At 38.9% G+C, this 23,974-nt stretch overlaps 1 protein-coding gene across 3 annotated transcripts in view; it reads right to left on the reverse strand.

Annotated features, from left to right (window-relative positions):
• Positions 1–23,443, reverse strand: part of SMC6 (structural maintenance of chromosomes 6) — a 37,755-nt gene extending 14,312 nt beyond the window's left edge. For 2 of the 3 annotated variants that reach the window (XM_070932996.1, XM_070932993.1), the window contains exons 1-19: positions 23,315–23,443; positions 20,488–20,630; positions 18,699–18,816; positions 15,148–15,253; positions 13,006–13,142; positions 11,146–11,207; positions 10,715–10,795; positions 10,027–10,128; positions 9,294–9,413; positions 9,104–9,202; positions 7,541–7,687; positions 7,166–7,254; positions 6,382–6,546; positions 4,833–5,011; positions 4,179–4,380; positions 3,192–3,306; positions 2,497–2,657; positions 1,214–1,349; positions 494–568 (exon numbers count right to left, since the gene is read on the reverse strand). In XM_070932996.1, coding sequence (XP_070789097.1) covers positions 494–568; positions 1,214–1,349; positions 2,497–2,657; positions 3,192–3,306; positions 4,179–4,380; positions 4,833–5,011; positions 6,382–6,546; positions 7,166–7,254; positions 7,541–7,687; positions 9,104–9,202; positions 9,294–9,413; positions 10,027–10,128; positions 10,715–10,795; positions 11,146–11,207; positions 13,006–13,142; positions 15,148–15,253; positions 18,699–18,816; positions 20,488–20,628 — 2,235 coding nt within the window. In that variant the 5' untranslated portion in view covers positions 20,629–20,630; positions 23,315–23,443. The remainder of the gene's footprint in view (positions 1–493; positions 569–1,213; positions 1,350–2,496; positions 2,658–3,191; positions 3,307–4,178; positions 4,381–4,832; positions 5,012–6,381; positions 6,547–7,165; positions 7,255–7,540; positions 7,688–9,103; positions 9,203–9,293; positions 9,414–10,026; positions 10,129–10,714; positions 10,796–11,145; positions 11,208–13,005; positions 13,143–15,147; positions 15,254–18,698; positions 18,817–20,487; positions 20,631–23,314) is intronic. The other variant, XM_070932995.1, reaches the window with a different exon arrangement.
• Between the last annotated feature and the right edge of the window lie 531 nt (positions 23,444–23,974).

Genomic DNA, 23,974 nt, shown 5'->3' on the forward strand with positions numbered 1-23,974 from the left:
CGTTGTAACTTGGAATGGTCACTAAATGAACTGTTGTTAAGTCGAGGATTATCTGTATTTGTAGTTACAAAGCTGGCAAAAATGTAACCTTTTCAACCAATGGCCACATGTATGACTTTTGTAGAATTTCTCAGTCATGTGTTCACCATTACAATCAATTAACACATATTGTACTCTGTAATTTCATAATTACAGTCACATGATTTTCCACTTAGTGACCACTTCCTTTAACAACCAAGTTGCTGGTCCCCATTGCAGTCACCAAATGAGGACTACCTGTAACATCACAATAGTTTTATTCCAAGTTCTAAAGATTCATAATTTCTGCAGACATTCACTTATTTCTTCTTCTAGTAACTGAGGAAGAGGTAATGAAAATAAAACCAATTTCTTAGAAGTAATAAAATCCTTCACTGTGGGAATTACTGTCAGTCTTAGTAGTTACACCACGGTGTACCAAATAATATAAAGATAGGAAGTGTTCAGTTCTTACTAATGTAGAGATCACCACTGATTCTTCTACATTTTCAAGGTCTGTAATTTCTAATTTTGTTTTTCTCATTGTTATCTGTAACAGAAATGAAAATAAATGTTAAAAATCGAGATACAAGCTAAGCCATGAAAAGGGTGGCTAAACATTACAAGGAGTATAAAAAAGAAAAGCACTCTTCTATAATAGATTCATATCCCATCTTTCATTCAGAAACTCCAGGTGACACACAGAGCACCTTATTTTTCTTCAAATTCATAATCCTGTGAGGTAGATTGGGTTGAGAAGGAATGATCGGCCTAGAAAAACCCTGTGAGTTTCTGTGGCAGAGGATGGGTTATAACCCGGATCTCTCTTTCCTAATACATCTTAACCATCACACCACAGATAGCATCAACTATTAGAACTGGCTTCATCCTGATATATTGTACAACAAAGATTACTAACTAGTCAACCTGTGTCAAGTGCTGGAGCAGCTTCTGTTGGGTTTTCAGCCAGAGAGATTGGGAGGGGGAGGGGGGAGCTCTTGAAAAACATGACATTGTGAGAGGTACTTGTCTAGGTAACCTCAAATGAATGTTGAAGTTATTCCAGGATAGCAAATCTGGGGGGTCACAAGACCGACCTGTATCAGCTGACCCAGGAATTCTGCTCAACCTACTGTAATAGATACCAGGAGGAGAGTAACTTTCCAATAGAGGTTGCGCACTATGTTCTTCTTACCTGCAATTCTTTTTTGTGTTGATGATGATCAGCCAGATGAAATTTGTTCTGTTTAATGTCAACTTCAGTAGAACGTATTCGTTGCTGTGTTGCCAAGAGATGAGTTTTCCGGTTTTCAATGTCTCTCTCCAAATTACTTAAAGACATAAAGAATTAATTGCAACAACTCCTTAGCTAGAAACCTATTTTTACAAGAACCTGAAGAATCTGACATAAATTGCTTAAATGAATACTGGAATGATCAGCTCAAAGTATCCCCTTTTTTTTTTTAAACAGTTGAACACGGATTTAAGTAACTGTGCTCTTAAATTGAGATTAATAAAATAAAAATCATTTTATGTATACTGGACACCACAGAAAATTAAGAATTAGGACTGGTTCAGCAGAAGCAGGGAGCAGTCGATTGGACTTGATAGAAGAGAAAGACTTGCAAGCAATACAAACACTTTAAAGTTCATAAAGTTTTATATCTTTATTTTTATATATGTACCGTGTTTCCGCGAAAATACGACCTACCCCAAAAATAAGCCCCAATCTGCTCTTTTATGCATATGCCTATAAGACGTCCTTCAAAAGTAAGCCCTACTGAAAAGGGTGGGCGTGGTCAGCATAGGAGGCAATGAGCGCATGTGGGCCAACGGTGTCCGGCAGCAGCTGCAGCCAGCACAGCACAGGGGAGTTAGTACCTGTGCAAGCAGCAGAGAGAGGCACAGGGGGGAAGCAGGTGATCCGGACATGCTGCACAAAAGCCAAGCGGCAGTGGCCTGGAGCAATGGGTGGCCGCTTTGCATAGTGAAACCACCAGCAGAAGCAGAGACACAGGGTGGAGGCAGGTGATTCGGACACACAAACTGTGGGAAAGCTGAGCTGCGACTGGCCGTAGGAGGCTCACCTTCGCAACTCTTGGCTTCCCTGAAGCCTGCACAGCGCATGGGGATGGCTTGCCTTCCAATCGGTATCTTCTGCTCTACGCAGCACAGAGTGTACTAAGGGAGTAGTGGGCTGCAGCTGCTGCCAGATACTGTCAGTCCCCGTACACTTGCCGGCTCTTGTGTGTGTGCTGGAGGGTGGGTGCCCAGTCGGGCTGATCACCCTGAAATCGTGTTGCCCTGAAAATAAGCCCTAGTGCTTATTTTGGGGCCCAAAAGAAAATAAGACCAGGGCTTGTTTTCAGGGAAACACGGTACATATAAACAAACATGTTTTCTATTAATTAGTTTGCCATAATAGATTATCTACAGACACAATTTAAGTATTGATGAACTGTCATCGGTTATTCTAACCTTATGTCTGCTTCTACATCTCTGCTGAGAAACCTAGGCCCTTTATTTTCAGAAGAGTAGTATCTTTCCTCAAACACCTGATCACCATCAGCAGTAAAAGCTTCCTTACAATTTTTAGGAGGCTTGTTGTGCTGCATAACTCTTCGAGCTTCGTAATTACTCTAAGAAAAAAATAAAACACATCAACAATTTACAAGTAAACCTGCAATATTGACAACTCAGGAAGATTTAAAACAGAAGGGTCTGAAAACTTTTCTTAATGTGGTTATCACTACAATTTAAAATATCCAGCTGAATACCAATAAGCTTATTCCAATACTGTATTCTATTGGATTTATCCTTATGCATAAATTATTTCAAGCAAGAATCCATTCTCTCAAGATTATGGGTACATCACCGCCCCCTTTATGTGACAGCCAGCAGATAATTTGCCTTAAATCAAATTTGATTTTAATTTCTCTCTTGTCACCATTGATGAAACCAGCAAGCCTTTCCTTTACGCCCTGTCATTTCCTTTAAACTCCAATATTTATTCTCTTACATAATAGCAAAACAACTTGATAAACAACTGAACATGATTTGAAACAAAACACAAACAGCATATATTTAATGAATAGTCTGTCTAATCCTAAATTCTCACAAAAATATCATGCTAACATTCTGTATGCATTGCAAGTATGAGAGTAAATTCTTACTTTAATCAACAGGACAGTCTCTATGCTCCTCATGTCAATTAAGCAATTGGCTACTACTGTATGGTCAATGTCCAATGCCGTCAAAACTGTTGGGTAGTTAGGGTGAAAAACAGCCCTACGAGAAGTTAAAACAGTAAGATATATTGTTGTGACAACATATGATACTAAGGATTAATCTTTATAACCAGTGAGTCTGGTGCACAAACATAAATTTCTGGCAATAGACATAGAAACAGGAAACATTTTAAAAAAAACATTTCTATCCTGAAAAAGAAACATGGAGCTTTACAGGGTTTGTCATATGATCAACATCATTCAGAATTTTTCACTGTTCTGACTGCTACAATTGGGATATAGTTTTTGAATTTTAATTGGAAAAAAAAAGAAAGTAATTCAGAGTGGCAAATAGCAGATTGGAGGAGGATTGATTTAGAAATGAAAGGATAATTCTGGTGTAGAACATAAAACAGCAATTAAATACATTGCTGGAAAAAAGACTACTGCATACCAACTCATACATTTTTAGAGAATTCCCCAAACCTTGAGAACAAATTTTCAGAGGATACTTGTTTCCTCCTTTTAATTAATGGAAGATTTTACAAGTCTGCACATAAAAGAGCATATATTGGATATAAATTATGCATTCGATTAAAAGGCCTCATAAACGGGAGAACAGTGTTCACATATAACGTGTCAAGAATTGTTATCAAAACGCCATTGTGAACCACTATAATGAACTAAAGTTGACAAAAGGAAATCTCATTATTTATTGATGCCAATCTCAGAAGTTACTTAGAAACTAATTATATGCAAAGTTATTTTAAAATATCTCTCACTGAGTTTGTTTTCTAGTATATAAATTATGATTGAGCTTTAATTACAACATCGTTCAAACTACATCAGACAAGTGGGGAATAAAGGAACTGATTTTAACAAAGGCTGATTTAGAAATTAGATTTTTAAAAGAAAAGACTCAGATAAACTTACCTTGACTTTACATCATAAACACTGTTCTGAAAACGAATAACAATAATCGTAGGTCGAAAACCAGCTTGACAGTATTTGGACATCAATGCCTGTAATACTCTTTCATCTTTATGATTGTCACAACAAAATGCAAGTAGCAGGTTTTTTAAGCATGCTTCAACAGCCACGGTAAGTTCAGGATCTTTCAGATGAATAAAAGCACCTAAATGTAAGAATTAAACCTCAGTACATATTGTCAAAATAAGTTCCTTCAGTTGTACATGATAGGATTGCTGTTTTCTGACTAAAGAAGAGCTGCTGAATAAAGCTTTTATAATTCAAACTGTGTATGGATTGCTTGTCTGTGATTTACTTCAGAGTCTTTTTTTGTAAATACACAACTCCTCAGTTCAACATACCAAAAATAAAATACAATAGGTAGGAATCTAAAAGCTTTTCCTTGCCACTGTAATACTTCCTAGAGGAAAAAGAGGTGTGGAGGGATGGTTTGCCTTATATATCAAGATAAAAAATGTGGTTATACACAGACATATAACAGCAATGCTGCATTTATCCTTCAGTTTGTAAATATCAAAGCTGCAACTCAATACTTTTACTCTGTTGAGTCAAAGTTTTCATTATTTGATTACATAAAGAAGAACACTAATGGATTACCTAACGGTCCTATTGGTTTGTATGTAAACTGCCCTTGAGCATTAGCTGCATCAATTGCTTCACAAAGGTCTGGCATATATGATCCAAATCTTTTCATGCGATTGGTTTTACTCTCCTTTAATTGTCTTAGCTGTTGCTGTTGAGAATCTATTTTTCTTTTCACTTCATTTTCTTCCTGTCTAAACAAAAAACAAAAAAATCCACCTATTTCTCTTTGAGAAAACAATTCATATGTAGCTTATTTTTTTCTTAGCAAAACTATTAATTCAGGATTCCAAAACTATGACATAGAGATAATTTATGGTGCATACCATGTTTCCCCCAAAATAAGACCGTCTTATATTTTTTTGAACCCCAAAATAAGTGCTTGGCCTTATTTTGGGGAAGGTCTTATTATTTTGGGGCGCGTGGAGCAAGATGGGGCTCCTCTTGCCATCTTACCTGATTTCCAGGTTTGAGTTTAAGTATTTTCGGGGAGGGCTTATTTTCAGGGGGAGGCTTATTTTAGTGCATGTGCTCAAAAGCCTGATTGGGCTTATTATTAGGGGATGTCTTATTTTCGAGGAAACAGTGTAGTAAAACTGGGTACTTATCAACATATACTCAGCTTAAGAATTTATTTTTATAAGTAGAATGAAATTTATTCTTTTAGCCACAAACATACTCCCATTTTCTATTCAAATATTATAAAAATAAGGTGGGATACAAACAACTAAATCATTTAATAATGATCTGCAATTTGAAATTAGAAGTGTTCACTGTCTCCAAAAAATTATTCAAAGTTCTACAAATGCATCTGCTCTACTTTCATGCTTACAAAAGGAAAAATATTTTTGATTTTGTAAAACACGTGACTTACTTCTCCTTCAAAAAGGTGGATGACTTTACTTACAGAAAAATAGTACAGAATCAAAATGATTTATGCTACTTCCCAGAACTAACCTAGACAAAATTTATATGCATATTTCCTCTCACACCAACATTGACTACTTCTTGCAGGTCCTTTATACCCATAGGGGAAACGTGAAGGCGAATGAAGAAGTCAAACAAGACATTATGATTAATTTGTACATTTCTTTACTAGATTTACTGTATATATCCTATTATTTATTCAGGAGTTCAAAGTGGCTTCCATATTGTTCCTTATTTTTCCCCACAACATTCCCTATGAGATAGGGTAGTCTGAAAGACAGCGACTGACCTTAAGTTTCCCATAACTAATAGCAATAGTAGTAGCACTTAGACTTATATATCACTTCAAAGTGCTTTACAGCATTCTCTACACAGTTTATGATATCAGCATATTGCTTCCCAACAATCTGGGTCTTCATTTTACCGGCCTTGGAAGGATGGAAGACTGAGTCAATCTTGAGCTGGTCATGATCGAACTCCTGGCAGTGGACAGAGTCAGCCTGCAGTACTGCGTTCTAATCACTGTGCCATCACAGGTAAGAGCAGACTAGAATATGGATCTCCCACTTTCTGATCCAACATTTTACCCACCAAATCTAATAAACAATCAAGCCACAGTTAAACCTAAGAAGCTTACCTAAGTCGAGTAAAATCTTCATCGTATGAACGTAGAGCCTGTTGAAACTGTGTTATCTGCTGAGCAATAGATTCATCTTGATCCTGTAATGTCTTCAGCTTTTCTTTCAAGCGGTCTATTGTTTTTTGTTTTTCCACTTTATCAGGCGCTGTAATCTGTTCAGCACTGCAACATTGCACAATTTACATATTATTTTATCCAAGCACTAACTTGGTAAAATAACTTTGCATTATTTAAAAAAAAACATTTCAACATTTCAAGTTATGTAATTATAGGGCATTTTTATGTGGCCTAACTTTTATGATAAAATCAACATTAATAGGACCATCTCCAACACTCCCATTTTAAAACAGGGTAATTTAACAAAAATACAGGTTTAATGCTTATACTGTATGACACAATCAATGGCTAAAATGGCTCTTATGACTCTTTTTGTTGTATATGTTTAAAGGGCACAGTTCATTTCTTTAAATGCGTGGAACTTTATGGATAGATAGATAGATGTTACTGGAAGAGGGATAATAAATGTAGATTTTGAATCACTCTCTGCCTCACCTATCCTCAAATGTGTTTTTGAATAGAGATTTGGAAGGGTAAAATGAAAAATGGAGAAGGGTAGAAATATCTACTTTGCTAATAGATGCAATTCCCCCACCAGCAGAATATTCATTAAAGATTTGATTCTTTTTCTCTATATTGCACATTTCAATGGAAAACCATCATCATTTTTAATGAGCCCATTTTTTTCTAATTGATAACATAATTAGAAAAAAAGTATTATTACCTATTTTTTAGTTCATCAATTTTTTTGTGCAGTTGTTCCTGATCTTTTAACAAACGCTTCAGTTCAGCTTGAGACCTGTTATGTGCTGCCTGGACAAGAAAAACAGGGTCTGTTTTTAAAAGGGTCTGTTTTAAAAGTAGCTTGAATGTAATTACAGTACATACTGACCCACAATTCAGATAGAGGAAAGGTCCTACAAATCCCTTCTTGAAATCATATTCTTCTGGGCCATAATTTGTTTGTTTTCCTAATCCATTTTTGCTTCCACACCAACAGTGACAAAATCCACACAACTGATTTCACAAAATATAAGCATCTAAGATTACATTTCTGTGAGGCAGCACTCAGCAATTTAAGTGGATGGAGAATTCTAACCTCTGCATCATTGTGTCCTTTTCTTCTGGCGTGTACTTCTGTTTTCAAAGCAATACATGATGGTCCTAGAGTTTGAGCTTCTTCAGTTATCTTCTCTACCTCGTCTTGCCTAGTTCTATGTTTAACTTCTGCTGCATCAACTTTATTCTAAAAAACAAATGTCATGGAAGTGTTGAGAACAATCACACAAAAAAGTTAATGATTCAAATCCATCTGAAAGTAATGAGATATGTTCATATGGTTACATTCTTTGGAATGCTGTAAAATGACAATACTTTGAAAAATGCAATTTCAATTGTTCCTTGCTTTCCAATATATTTTAGACCTCATTCAGGTTTATCATGAACACTGGAGTATGAACATTATAGCTGAAACAGTTATCTTTATAGGTATTTTCATCTTCGAACCCTTATTACACAGAAAAGTAATAAACTGCCATTGGTGCTTCTGGAAATCAATCAAATTTGAAATTTATAATGTACTAAATTTGATGAAATATACCCATGATGGCGAACCTATGGCACGCGTGCCACCACCATAACGGAGGGCATGCGAGCTCAGCTCCGGCGTGCATGTGCATGCTGGCAAACTGATTTTCAGGCCTTCTGGGCCCACTGGAAGTAGGGAAACAGGCTATTTCCTGCCTCCTGAAGGCCTGGGGGGGGGGGAGGCCCATTTTTCTCTCTCCCCAGCCTCGAGCCTTTCTAGGAGCTTGGGGAGGGTGAAAACGGCCTTCCCCACCACCCCCAGAAAGCCCTCCGGAGGCAGGAAATGGCCCGTTTGCCAACTTCCGGTAGGACCAGAAGGCCCGTTTTTTGCTCTTGCCTGGCCTCCAGAGCCTTTCTAGGAGCCAGGAGGGGGTGGAGGTAGGGAATGGCACGCAATGGCAAAAAGGTTTGCCATCACTGAAATATACTATGCACTTACACTTCTGTTCTTAATCTGATCAATTAAACAGTGTTTTCTGCCTATTGTGCTCAGGTACCTACATCAAAAGTATCGTACATAGGGTTTAAATATAGCTCTGCTTCCAGAAGGAAGAAGCTTTGACATTTATTTAGAAGTAAACATTCATCTCAATTTGGTTTTGTTAGTATTATATAATAAGCCAGGTGATTAGATGTTTAAATGCTACAATGCACCAGCTCTGAAACCTGTTTCCCATTACTTTTATTATTCACGTAACAAGAGAGGATCTTTTTACAGGTTCTATATAAAGGAACTCAAATTAAGGCAAGATCTAGATATTCATTTTATTCAATCTTCTATGTGCAAAAAACTCATTTTATTTATAGAAGTATTATTCCACAATTAGTTTTTATTTAGTCAGATTTCAAAATAAATCAATAGTCAGAGTATTTGTGTAATTCTATGTATAACAGGTCAGTTGTTCTTAATTTTCTGTAGTCTTCTAGATCGTAACCGGAAACTTCAGTTTTTCTGAGGTGACAAATTAGTGACAATATAGAGGCAATTCTTGGCAAATTTTAATAATAATATTTTAAAAATTAATTTTAATATTTCAATTGAACCAACCATTTCATAACAAGTTTTGCAACTTACCTGCCATTCTTTCACTCGGTCAGTGAACTTATCAGTTTTTGCTTCTTGGGCAGTAACCTCATCTCTGATTGCTTTTATTTCTTTTTCAGTGTCTCGTACCTAAAATATAAACTCAGAATTAAAATCATTTATGAAATATTACAATCAAATTAAACTCATTAATATCACATTGCAAATGATAAGCCATTACCATCGCCCAAGCTATTTGACACTGCAATCCTTGTAGCTCATTCTGCATTTCACTCAAAGCAGCAATACTTCTGTAACGTTCCTCCTTCTCCAAATATTGCTTTCTAAGTTCTTCAAGGAACTGCAAGAAAATATAAAAAGATAGCAGAGGAAATACAATAATTTCTGAATGTGTACCACTGACTGAAAAGTTCAGCAGACTGAAGATAAAGTGCAACCATTATAAGCTTTTCCAAGAAATTAAAAATTGAAATAGTTACAATGTGCCCAATTAAATACTTTTAAGGATCTTTTCTCATTGATCATACGTACTGTGAGACTGATTTTCAAGGTATGCACTGTGGATGGACTTCTTCCAAGTGTCGCTAGTCCTCTAATTGTTTGGTTATACTCAATCTGGTTTGAAGTCAGTTTCTAAAAAGCCCTTTAAAATTCTATATTAACATAATGAGAACCTGGAGGTTAACTAACCACAAAAAAAAAAAAAAAAATAGTCAAAAAGTAAAATTGAAAGAAAAGGGAGACCATGCAGAAACCAGTCCAACAGATAATTGAATTATCTTGAATTGGGACTATTGTAAGTCAATTAATTAAAGGCTACCGTGCTAACTAATTCAGTTTTGCTAACACTTTAAAACATAAAAAATGCATTTATTTATTTGATATAAATTCATTTAATGTTTAATAGTGTATTTTTGCTGCAAACTACAATATTAGAAATAGTTTTCTAATACCTCTCCTCCTTGTTCAACTTGATCAGATGTTCTTTGTTTAGTTTCCATGATGTATGAATAATCTTCTTTCATCTGCTCCAGTTGAGTTGCTTTCATAAAAAACTCAAGAAACATAAAAACCATGTTTTTAAAACTGTCCTTTTAATAAAGCAAGAGTTATGAATGCATTTTTTTCATAGTTGAACAAAGCTGTCTTTCCCACACTCCAGTTCAACAAATGCAACACAAAAATACAATATTAATAAGCCTGTCCTGTAAATGCAAGTTGGGGCCTTCTGTGCAACTGTCCATATATCGCTCTAGACTAGGGGTGTCACAAGGCCCACGGGCCATCCTGGAAAATGTAGGGGGCCGGCCCACGTCACCTCAGCCCGGTCTACCCAATGCGAAGAGGAAACATGCCAACAGTTTGGGGAATGACGTCAAACTGGCCATGTTCCCTCAGTTGGTCATGCCCAGCCAGTTGGCCACGCCCTCCAGGTCAACCACAGCCCTGATGCAGCCCTCAATGAAATTGAGTTTGATACCCCTGCTCTAGACATTTCTCTCTATGCTCTTCAAGTTACTCAAAATTAAGAATTGATGGCAGACGCTGGTTTCCATTCTTCAAACATTCGTATTTTTTTCTGTACAAACCTGATCCATCCTGTTATACATCGCAAACCATACCACGTGGTGGCTTTATTACCTTGTATTTGTCACCTTCATTTTTAGACTGTAAAAACTGTTTGCTCATTTCCTGGGTGAGTACAGAGACGGGATTATCTACCTGAAACAAAATAGAAGTATTTTATTTTGTAAAAAATTATAATCAGCTACCTGACATTCAACTATTCTCCTCCATATCTATTCCCACACACACTACATTGTCATAATTACAAAGTTCCAGCTTGTTTTTAAACTTCTAATGAACACATATAACTGTAAATCACTTTATTGTATTGATATTAAGTATTTAAGGTTTTTTTTTAGTTTTATGAACTGATAACTCAGGGGATTTTTGTTTGTTTAATTCAATTACAAATTCCACATACTGCATGACCCCACAATTCAGATTATCAATGGGATGGTAAAAATGTATATATAGCACTGCTCAGTACAGAATGGAATTGCAGTTACCTGGATATTAAAGTGATCCAGGATTGCAGTAAGTTCTTCTTTCTTGGAAGAAATTAAGACTCCTAAATATAAGAAAGAATAACTGTAAGTATCATTATAAGTATTATTGTACAGCCTTTTAACAAAACAGGCTTTCTAAGAATGTACCCATTTAAGAACAAGTTGTCTGAGCTTCACTATGTAACTTAAACAAAAGGCAAATAGAACCAAATGTGTCATGAAGCTCCCAGATACGGTTTTGTCAATGTGCCTGTATTGCTAGTAGCAGAATTTATTGGAAATTGATGGGGAAAAAATAATATCTTAACAAGCCCAGACATAGGCCTACCTGCCTTATGCCTCCAGGCCTTCCCCAGCCCAAGCACCCTGTGCTCGGTTCCCGGCCCCTGAAGATTCCCTGCACCCAACCCAGCCACTAAGCCAGCCTGAGCCTAAAGCTAAGCAGCAGAAGCTACCAGCAAGTGAGGAGCTGTTGGAGCATGTCGGCCTACTTCCCATCCAGCCACCCAAGGCAACCTAAAGTCAGGCAATAGAAGCTTCTGGGACATGGGAGATTCTTACAAATTGTAGGTCTCGATCTACTTCCCATCCAGCCCCCCAGGGAATTACAGGACTTGGCCTGCTTCTCAGCTAGCTTCGGTGGCCTGTGACACCTGACATGCCTTTATTTGCCGAGTCCTGCAACTCCCTGGGTGTTTGGATGGGAAGGCCTTGGCCTACAAGCTCTAACAGGTCCCCACACGCCAGTAGCTTCTGCTAACCAGCTTTAAAGTTTCTTGGGTAGTTAAGTGTCCGAATCAGAAGCAAGCTAAAGGTCTGCAGGGAGCTGGTGGGATGGGTGCAGAGACAGGTGGGGGGCCTGCTGTAGCATCCCTACAGTGGGTTGTAATGGTGAACAACTGTGGGGGCTCTGCAATGGCCGTAACTTTGAAATTGGGTGGCAAGTAGCTTTTGGGAGGGTGGGCAGTCATAACTTCTAATGGTCATTAAGTGACTGATGATAAGTCAAGTCATTTGTATGTTTTGAACTAGAGGTCCCATAAGTCCCAGCCAAAATATCTATGATTTATGCAAACTACAGTCTGAATACACTAGATTACTTACTCCCGATTGTTAATGATTGCTGACGCTGGATTGTATACATAAGCAGAAGCATTTGGATCCAAGACATGGTATTTTCACAAAACATGCAATTAATGTGCTATACATTAATGTGTCGTTCATGTAATTAATTAACATGAATGGAAGGGGTGCTTCATATATTGAACTTAAAACATACAGGAAACATATTACTGGAAAGGGGTAAAGAACACTAAGCAACAGTAATCCTGGGGATCCTCACTGCTGTTATTAAGTGAAAATTGTGGGTCATTAAACAAGAACCTCACATGATTGCAACTTCATGCCGGCTCCCAACAACCAAAGCTGGCTAGAAGATGCAACTCCAAGGCAGTTCACAAGCAGCCCGAGAGTAGGTGAACACAGAGGGGAGTACCGCACGAATGCTGGGGATGGGTGCTGTGGTATTATCTCATGCTCTGTAGCAGGGTCCTAGGGAGAAAAAAATGTGGGAGCGACTTGCAACTTTCTCTGCTGGCTTCTCCATTGACTTTGCTTATGGGAAACCGGCATAGAAGGCTGCAAATGGCTATCACATGACTATGGGATGCTGTAATGGTAGAACCAGTTGCCAAGTGCCTAGATTAAGATCACATGACCGAGTGGTGCAATGGCCAGGGTTGCTGAACAAATGATCTTTAACTAAGATCTATCTGTACAACTTAACTTTTTTTTCTAAAGTATTTAAAATGTATTTTCTGAAAATACATTTTCAAAACTGAAAGTGAAATATAAACAAACCTGTATTGCTTTTCAGCTTATAACTACGATGTCCTTCCGAGGTTATGTGCTGATTTATAGTAATACAGTCACCATATTGCTCTGGTTTAAATGCATCTTCACCTCGATTTCGCAGAGTGATTGAAACATCTGCAGAACTGAAGCACAACATGATTTGCCATTGGGAGGCTTCTTATTTATAACAGTACTTTAAGTGGTCACAATATAGTTTTCAACAACTGCACTGATCTTAGTTTAGAAAGCTTATACAGCTAAAGCTTTAAAAGGCAACCAACAGATCCCTTACTCGTCAACTGCAGCTGATATTTGAGCCTGGTTCCCATCTTTTAACTCAGCTCAAGCATCCAACTGAATATCAGTCATATAAATGAAACCAAAATGGAGAAAGAAGCACAAAGGCAACTGCAAGGCAGGCTGAATGATGGCTCATATGACTGTCGAACTGACCACTCAAAGTACTGAAGTTAAAAATAAAATAAGATGTTTTCTTAACCGTTTGTATCTATGTATGAATAAGATAGCCAGTACCTGTAGAAGAATAAGCAGGTGTTAAATATCAAAAGAGCTGAGCATAGCAATTTCAAAAGACAATACTGACATACGAAATATAAAAGACTGAATATTTATAGCAACACAATAGAAATCCACACCGCAATTCCCTAAAGAACATAGCCAATGCTATAATAGCTCTGGTGGACTGAATCCAGAGCATATCTCAGCTGAAAATTTTGCCAGCTAGTAACAGAAGCCAGAGTAGATTAATTGGAAAAAAGCTGTGGAGAATAGCTTCCCCTGTCCATTCTCTCACATCATTGAATCCTGAATTGAAGGAAGCAATCTAAACTTTTCTTCAGATAGCTGAAATGTTTGCAGAATCTAAAAACAAACTGAAGAAGCAAGGAGAAGTGTGCAAATGCCTCCTTCTGTCCTACATTTCTCCAAATGGAGAAAGTAACTGTCTGCAGGGGAGATGAATTTTGTCCCAGGGAATTTAGGATCTCAAAATTAAGAATGGGGTTATAGCCATTAATTATTAATTAAAAATAAGATTGAGGTTTTTTTAAGGACTATAACTTCAGACTACAGCATCACACACAATATCATCTAGTGCAGTGATGGTTAACCTTTTTGGTGCCGAGTGCCCAAAGTGCACACACGCAGGCCCGAACCCCCAAAATGCAATGCGAACACCCATTCACACATGCGTTCCCAGTGCATGCGCCCCGCCCCCCGTGAATGCGCCCCAGTGTCCTGTTTTATGGTGCACAGGGGCACAGCGCGAGGGCCAAAATGCAATGTGAGTGCCCCATGCATCACCCTGCCCCTGTGCATGCGCAGCAAAGATCCGAAGATCAGCTGGTCGGTGGGAGGCATGCACACATGTGTGGTGGAGCTGGGCTGGGGCGACGGCTGGTGTGCTCACAGAGAGGGCTCTGCATGCCACAGGTTCGCCATCATGGATCTAGTGCAAACACCCACTCAATTAAAAATTCAAATTAAACCATTCCCAACATTCCCAGTGACTATCCAGTTTTTGGTTGAAAACATTCAGCAAAGAGGAATCCACCACCATCCTAGGTAACTGGTTCCACTTTCCAACTGATCTCATTTAAAGCATCTTTCCTAACATTAAATAGGAATTTTCATTCCTGTTTTAAGATTATTCTATGTCCTGAATAGAATAGTGTTCTAATGAGACACAGAATCAAGCAAAAATTAACCAGGAGGAAAAATTAATCAAAGAGGAACCCACCACCATCCAATAGTAATACGATCCACTTCAAAAGTTATACTGGTTTCTTATCTATTGATTACCTAAAGGTAATCTCCAACTTTTCAAAGCCTGGAATTTAAGCGTCTCATATCCTCAGTTGGCTAATGCTTGCAATAGCTGAGACAGTATGGTCTTTCCTTTGCCAAAATCTTTCTATGGAGCAAAATAGTCTCAAAATAAATTAGTTTATAATTAAAATTTATTTATGTGATCATCATATATTTATATTGCACAGCTCACCTAAGAGACTCTAGATGTTCCTTCCCCATACCTGGCATTGCAAATCAGTCTAAAACATGACTGTTTTTAGCTAAAAGACCAGAGATCCTTCTCCACACTTAGTACTGCTCTTGCTGAAGTTCACTAACCTCTGTCCATCTTTCACAAATACTTTCAAGGACGATCCTCGGTTTGTCACTGTGGCTTTTCCTCCAAGACCTACAATCAGGGCAGTTAATACAGCACTTTTCCCACCTGAAAAAAAGCAATAAATATAAATGGAACCAACAGTGATACAACTATATTGTGTACCCAGCGACTCTTTTTTTAAAAAACATAAACTTGTCTTCAGCCCACACCTTCAACATTTCATCCAGCCCATTATTGAAAAAAAAACCTTTGCAAACAAGCTATTGAGAAAAAGAGGAGGAGAGATGATGTTAGAAAAAATGTAGGCTAATAAAGGGAGAGAATGACTACAGCTAAAATACTTGACTTAGTAACAAAATGATTAAGGCTGAAAACTCAGTGTTATGGTAAAGACTCTTCCTCCGGCACAATCTAAAACAATTATTCATTGTTCCACTTTCTTAGTAACTCAGGACAATCCCTGAAGCCAAGCGCAGGGGTGGGAGTGCTAGCAGGGAAAATTAAGTATCTTTCAGGCTCAAAAATGATTAAGCTTGAGCATCATTCAAATATCCTTTAGGAAATTCATGCCAACAAACAACAGCTGGAGTGCTCTCAAGAAAATTAAACTGGCTGCTCAGTAACTGAAGTAACCATTGGGGTAAGTGGTGGGACAATGCAAAGACAATAGATACAAACTTTAACATGGTGGAGGGTACAGGATTCTACTGCTTCATCCACATCCTTTCCCCAATTAGCTGAACTTTTCATGAATTACCTTTAACACAAAGGTACTGAAGGAAAAGTGCTATGAGTGCTGCAAGCAGCAGCCTCTAACACATGGTGTCAAACTCGCCACGTGACATTGCTGCCACGTGGTGTTTCACGATGTTTTTCCCATTCGCGGAGCTGAGATGGGCGTGGCCTGTGCGGGCCGCCAGTTTGACACCCCTGCTTTAATACAAGCATCCATTTCACTTTATTTTACTTCAGACACCCTGCAATTGTAGATATGTGACATCGCAAGTCACTTGACCTTGGAACACCATGACCACTAGCGTTTTAGATTTATTACCAGTTCCTGCCTTTGAACCGTTCTTTTTCAAACACAGAGATGGTTATGCTAAACTAGATTCTGCCCTTGATACTTTTCTTACAAATGACTCCGAGTAAAATATAGAAGACCAGGGAGATTCTCAATCATCCTGGTCATGGTTGTCCCAAAGATGCTTTTCAAAAGGCAACTAGACCTTCTTTTTTTCTTTGAAAACGTTCCATTTCTTCAGAACTGAACTTCAAGAAGCTTCTCCAGAACTGAAGAAGCTTCTTGAAGTTCAGTCCTGAAGAAGCCAAACATTTTCTAGAAAGAAAAACCCCTTTGGAATAATATAGAAACTCCAGATTCTGAAGTTGTGGACTAGTAGAAAACTTGAATGATTGGCAAATATTTGTACTTGCAAGTCTGTATGATTCATGGGTGAAAGAAGCATGATCTATAATGGCAATCCCTTGGTTTCTCAAAGAACGTAGAGTAGGCTGCAATCTGGAAGAAGGGTTTGGGCAATCCGATAAATCTCCACTCTCATATCTGCTTAACATTGTTTTGTTTTATATGAATGAACCAAAGGAAAATAAGGCAGCAGACCTGCTCCTGAGGGCAATGGCAAAATCCGGCCATCAGGCATACACATTCAAAGATATGTATTTTGGAGCTCCATTCACAAGTATTAATTGCGGGGTTGTAAATTCAGAGTGGGAGTACAAAATTGGATTGTCCAGCTATGTACGCACTCCTTCCATGCTTTTGTGTTAAAATGATTGGAACTTCAGGATAAAACATAATTGGTGTGGGTTTTGATGAGGCAATATGAGGCACGACCACAAACCAGAAGCCAGACCACAGCTGTATCATTAGCTACTTTAAACCCCTCCAATCCATACATGAAGCAAACTGACATCCATCATGAAGATGTGGCACGACCACGAACGCGAAGCCAAACAGCAACGCAGCTTACCAGCTCAAATCCCCCTGCAAGACTAACCCGACCACAACCAAGCCCCCACCCAAACAGAACACACCCCCATCCAATCAAAGCACAGCCAAGCCTCCAACCAATCAGAACACACCTCCACCCAATCAGAACACAGCCAAGCTCCCCCCCCAATCAGTTCACACCCCCACTGGCAGTTAAAAGGAAGAAACAGCTGTGATCACATATTGCTCCTAGAAGCACGAAGACAAAAACACCAGCCTGAAGATGACGAATGAGACTTCGTCAAAACGTCGCCAAAACACTTCCAATTTTACGCGGGAGAAAACCCGAATAACCAAAGACCTACATACAAACACCCGCGAAAACCTCAGAAAACAAATATGTATGTATGTATATATATATATGTACATGATGTGTGTGTATATATATATATATATATATATATATATATATATATATATATACATACATACACACACACACATATACATGTTTGTGTGTGTATATGTATACACACACACACATATATATGTATATATAATATTAAATATTAAAGAAACACATGCAATGGAGTTCAATATATAACTTTTGTAGAATCATGCATGAAATGAGCTACTCACTGAAGAAAGCTGATGAGAGTTTAGCTATTTATCCACTGGCTCTAGCACTTCAAGTTAAGAACAGACAGTTATTTGTTCTTTTGTCAGTTATAATGCCAGGTTCAATCACTCCCTATATGGATTTCCCTTATTATTTCAAGTTCCCCCTTTCATCAATCTTTCCGGTAGTTGGCAGATTTATAGCAGTCATATGCACTGTCATTTCAACTATTCTTGTTGTCCTTAAATCAGGTGCATCCAACCTGCGGCCCAACAACTGCAGGTGGCCCTGGACAGCTAGTAATGTAGCTTCACATAATAAAGATATTAAGATACACGCTAACTATATTTTGTATTTTATATGCAGCCCAATACAATTCCTCTTCATTCAATGTAGTCCAGGCAAGTCAAAAAGTTGGCACCTGGGCCTTAGATAGAAAATCAGGGATCAGGGATCAAAAACTTGCATTATGCTTCTGTTTTTTCTTATGAATGAAACATTCAAAATACTTAAGTTTTAGTCCAATGGAGTAAAGCAAACCATTTTTTAAAAAAAATTTGATTTATATGCCGCCCTTCTCCGGAGACTCAGGGCGGCTTACAATGCATTAAGCAATAGCCTTCATACTTTTGTATATTTATACAAAGTCAGCTTATTGCCCCCACAATCCGGGTCCTCATTTTACCTACCTTTAGAAAGGATGGAAGGCTGAGTCAACCTTGAGCCTGGTGAGATTTGAACTTGCAGTAATTGCAGGCAGCTGATGTTAATAACAGTGCTTTAGTGCTTTAGTCTGCTGTGCCACCAGGGCTCTTTCAAGATGTGTACTCTTAAAGCGCAGCCAACTTTGAATTTTCAAATGCAGCATTATTACAGATTCAAATTGAAGCAAAATGAATGTTTACAAATTTTCTGCATGCCTACAAATGAAAAGCTAACACCATAACATTGCTTTTGATTAAAGAATTATAACTTACTTCCATTATTTCCAACTACAAAATTGACATTGGATCCAAACTTGAACGGCCCCAACATAGAGTGGCACATAAAATTCTTCAGCTGGATACTTTCAATTATCCCAACATCCCCCGAGACCTACGAGTACATCAGAAAGACATTTTAATTGCTAAAAATATATATATATCCTGATCACAAATTTCTTCTACACAAGCTGAGAAAGCCCCAAAACCTCACAATGCTGACAGTACAATGTTTGAGTGGTTCTGAAATTCTATGGTATTAAGATTTCTAAAATAACTGAATGTATGTGACCTCCTCTAAAAAAACTAATGATTTCTTTGGTATTAGAATTGGGCAAAATTCAATCTATCATTTATTTTTAAATGGTGCATTAGAGGAATTTTCAAAATTTGTAATATAGGAACTACTTACTCTATGCTTATACAGGAAACTGTGAAGCAAAGGCCAAAGTGTTTTGTCAATACAGATAGTCCTCAACATACGACCACAATGGAGCCCAAAATTTATGTTGCTAAGTGAGGCATTTGTTTAAGTGAGTTTTGCTCCATTTTACGACTTTCTTATAATAGTCATTAAGTGAATCATTGCAGTTGTTAAGTTAGTAACATGGTTGTTAAGTGAATCTGGCTTGCCCTTTGACTTTGCTTGTCAGGTCCCAGGAAACTGCAACTGTCAGAAATATGAACCAGTTGCCAAGCATCAGAATTTTTATCATGTGACCATGGGTATGCCACAATGGTCGTAAGTCACGTTTTTCAGCACCGTTGTAACTTTGAACAGTCATTAATGGACTGCTGTATGTCGAGGACTATCTGTAGTCCCACTTTCCCTGAACAAGCCTGAAAGTATTTTTTGGGGAGGTGAAAAAAAACTGTAATCCACCAGGAAGGCCCAACACAGAGTTAAGAAATACCTATTGTGGCAGAAACCTTGGAAACAATTCTTCCTCTATTTTTCAACATATACAGATAATCCTCAGGTTACGAGCGTTCCGTTAGCGAATGTTTGAAGTTACACGATAAGCACCTCCCTCCAAAGCTCTGTTCCTATCAACAAAAGCTTTTGGGAAAGGGCTGCCGAAGCCTACAGGGACGCAATCCTCAAGTGCTTTGGTGGTGATAAAGGAGGCCCAGAGGTGCACGTGTGACCCTCCACACGTTTTTCATCGCCAAAGCCTTCCTCAAGCAGTTTGGCGGCAAGAAAGGAGGCCCAGAAGGTTGCACACGCCCTTCCAGGCCTCCTTTTTCATCACCAAAGCAGAAGCGGTTCAGTGATGAGAAAGGAGGCCTGGAATGGCACGCACAGCTCTCCAGGCCTCCTTTTTCATTGCTGAAACTATCCTCAAGCGGTTCGGTGGTGGGAAAGGAGGCCCGGACCACTTGAAGACTGCTTTGGTGATGAAAGAGGAGGCCTGGAAGGGCGCGCACAACCTTCTGGGCCTTTTTCATAGCCAAAGGTTATTTTGCATATGCACACCCAACACTGGATTCAAGCACCAAGTCACAGAGTCTACTCTTTGACACCATCATAATGCATATTTTTGTCATTGCCCCAATGCCTCTCATCACATGGCTAACAGTGAGTTATATTTAGGATTTTAGTTCAGCATCTGAAGGATCACAAGTTGCTCACTGCTGAATCAAAATGTATAAAAAATTGAAACAGATGATTAATTTGATGCCTAGTCATTTCATCAAGTGTGGTTTTTAATGTTTGTTTGAGACTGTTGTTTCATTTTTCCTTTCAAGATAATTTCAAAATTACATTGTTGCACTTATAGCTTACCAATTGAGCATCGGAATTATTATCATTCATTAGATGTGAGAATTCGTCACCAAGGTCTTCATCAGAGCTATCCGGGAATTCTTGCCTAGATCTTTTGTGGGACACTGGCGTTGAAAAACGGCGTTCTTTTCTTTTTGCCATAACTAAAAGCAAACATTGAATAAAAGTTATCTCACTCCATGCATAATTGTAAAAAAAAATGCCGTCAGCATGCAGCTAAAACTAATACCATTCATCTCACTGCAACAAGTTTAAAAACTGGTATATAAATACTGAATTAAAATTAAAGGTTCCCTGTAGTATTTAATTTTGGCTGTTTAATTCCCCGTGAGGGAAAGATCAGGAATTATTCCGAATTAATAGAGATACACTTTAATTACACTTTGTTAAACAGAAATGTCATAAATTCAAAGAAAAAAAAAATCTTTAAAACAATCGAAGAACTATGAATTAGTATAGCAAGAACACTTAGTTTTATATACCGCTTTACAGTGCTTTACAGTCCTTTTTAAGCGGTTTACAAAGTCAGCATATTGACCCCAACAATCTGGGTCCTTTTACCGACCTTGGAAGGATGTGGTAGCATCCCCCAAGTGGTGAACTCATATTCCCCAAGAGAATCACTCCTGAAATCTGGCAGTAAACAATTCAATCTCAACAGCGTAATTTCAAGTAATTTTCCTCAGATTTTGGAGGAGGTAGGAGCATCAGCACAGGGGTAGGTTCTACTTATATCCGCTACCGGTTCGCAACGGGCATGCACAGATCATCTGTGGTGATGTCCAGCTGAGTGGGTGGAGCCTTCCACCGCCGTTACTACGGGTTCACAAGAACCGGACCAAACCGGGACCAACCCACCACTGCACCAGTATATAACTCAGATTCTCACCTTTAAAATGCACTTAAATACACACAAGAACAATTTTAGTAAGGGAAGGAATTGACTATTTTGATTAAAATAATGGAAATGGGAATACTCTGCCTCCCATGTGCCTTTTATTCCTATTACTGTTAAAATCCTCTAAAATAAAATATAGTTAATTTTTTGAAAACGGCCAACAAATGTCAGCCATACCACTTCTGTTGATATTACTAGGTAGTCTGTAGCCCTCCAGGATTTTATAAAACTGTGTTTGGTACCCAGCCCCTCAAAACTGTCTGCAACTTCTACAGTCAGTTTCATTTTCAATATATGAAAACTATATATTTTTATAATATGAAAATGTCTCACACCAGTCATAATTCCATTCTCAATTCATTCAATTTTCTTAATTAAACTGTGTTTAAAGCAGCTTTATTTTTCAGGCTCTTGGGGTTTTGGATATGATAATTTTTTAAAGAAACTTTTGGCTTCCTTTTTAATTTTTCTAGTATGTTTCTTTTAGTTTGATTTATAAAGATACGGATTTATCCTTTTGTTGCACGTCATCCTTAAAATGGACCATAGGATGATGATTACTTCTAATAACTAATGATTGATAGAAAAACTCATTAAAAAATTAAGCAATTTTTAATCAATTGCTTAATTTTGATTTATTTGATTGACTTAATTTTGATTTTTGAAATCAATTTCAAGTTGATTTCAACTCCTGTGATTTCACGAGCATTCCTATATAGTTTTCTGGACAAAGATCAAAAAGCAGACTGCATATTTTCTCAACTTTCCTGTCTAGTCTTACAACACTATTTCTCCTAGTACTCCTTAGTAATCTTCCACCCAAGTATTAACTAACCCCAAACATCGATATTTTCAGTTGGGCATGGCCATCTGCTAAGGGTCATATAAATGGAATTAAATGTTTGTTATTATAATATGGCAGTGTTTAAATACACAGCCCTTCCCCCCCCCCTCCACTACAATAAATAAAACGATTGGAAATCTGACATTATACTGCTTTTCGTGTTACTCGGTCCTTTAGAAGTTTAGGCAATTCCCCACCTCATAATGCATCAAAAAGCCATTAGAGGCTTTACCAGGAAGAGGACCAAAGAATCCTTTTTAAATCTATCCCCCACAACAATTTTTTTTAAATGATTTTCTTCCTTTAAGTCAAACCTTTCTCCCGCTGAGAAAATTTTCTTTGTAAGGAAAAAAAAAAAAGATGGAAGCTTGTTTTCATTCTTTCAAACAAAAAAAAAAAAACAAAAAAACAGACCATTTCCACTTCCGTCCTACCAGCCGGGCAACCAGCTCCAATCAGGAAGCGCAACTGAACGGCCAATAAATACAACCAGAAGCAAAAGCTGGTTTATTTCATTCCCAAAGTTAGATCTCGGTTTAATTCTGGCGTATCGGGATGCAAACTTCAAGGGAAGTCGTCTCTCTGCCTAGGCGGCATAGCACAGCTGGGGAGCCGCCTTACCTGAACAGATCTCGGGGGAGCGGGGGGGGGGAGACTCCTCTCCCAACCCTTTTTTCTCAGCCCCTCCTTTTTCCCTCGGCTGAAACTCTCGCAAAAGGAGACCCTGGGCAGGCAACGCCTCTTCTCCCCCTTCTTAGGTGGGCTAGGATGATGGGCAGGGCGATTCCGCCTGGAGATCAGCGGCAGACATGACCTCTTGCTTTCACCCCACAAGAAGAAAATGCCCTTCACCTGCCCAGGGTGGGGAGGGGGGAGCAAAAATACAACTGGAAATGAGGACGGAGCTCCGTTACAGCCCGTCTTCTTTGGTTTATTCCCGGATCGTTTTGGATCGAGCCGCTGCCACACTCTCCACCCTTCCCTCCTCCCGGGCCAAACCCGTTTCCCCAGCCCCTTCTGGGGTTGTCCTCGGAGGGAGTCTCCCGATGCTTGAAAAGGCTGCCGCGTCCTTCTTGCGCCCTTACTTGGAAAGATTCTGTCGAAATTACCGTTGGGCAAAATCGCCAAGCGCGTGGCCCCTTCTCTCGCTTCCCCCCACCCCCAAACCCGGCACCGCTCCTCTCGAAGCCCCGCAGCCGGAGCGCGCCTGAATCTTGGGGGGGTGGGGGGGGCGCGACTGCCAGGACGCATGCGCAGTTCACGACTGCTCCGTCAGTTTTGCTTTCTAGGCCGGATTTGCATAAATGGAAGATGTGCCTGGAAATCTGCCATTGGCGGGCAAGCTAGCTGCGTAGGGCATCGAATTGCGTTCCACGCCTGGTGATTGGTTGTTACACAAAGACTCGCGTTCGGATTTAAGCGTCACGCTCTCAAGAAGGAAACAGAGCGAAAGACGCTACTCTATGGTTTCCAAATCGATTTCTATTTCGTATTCCGCTGGGAACCAGAAATGACGTAATAATAGCATGGAGCGTGTTTCCTGTTCGATCAAGAGTTCTGCCCCATCCCCTCGCCGAACGTCATGACTCCGCGCAAGCGCAGTTAGGCCCCATTGAATTACGAATCTTGGCGCTGTTACTTGGAGAAGTCGCTGCCTTGTCTGTCCGCATTCGGGCGGGTGGCCGTCGATGTGTTGAGAGGTACCGGGACGAAGATTTGCCTTGCTGTTGAGATCGCAAGAGTTG

The sequence above is a fragment of the Pituophis catenifer genome, unplaced genomic scaffold, assembly GCF_029215685.1.
Source record: "Pituophis catenifer annectens isolate HBS135680 unplaced genomic scaffold, rPitCat1.0.hap2 SCAF_1, whole genome shotgun sequence".
NCBI lineage: Eukaryota > Metazoa > Chordata > Lepidosauria > Squamata > Colubridae > Pituophis > Pituophis catenifer.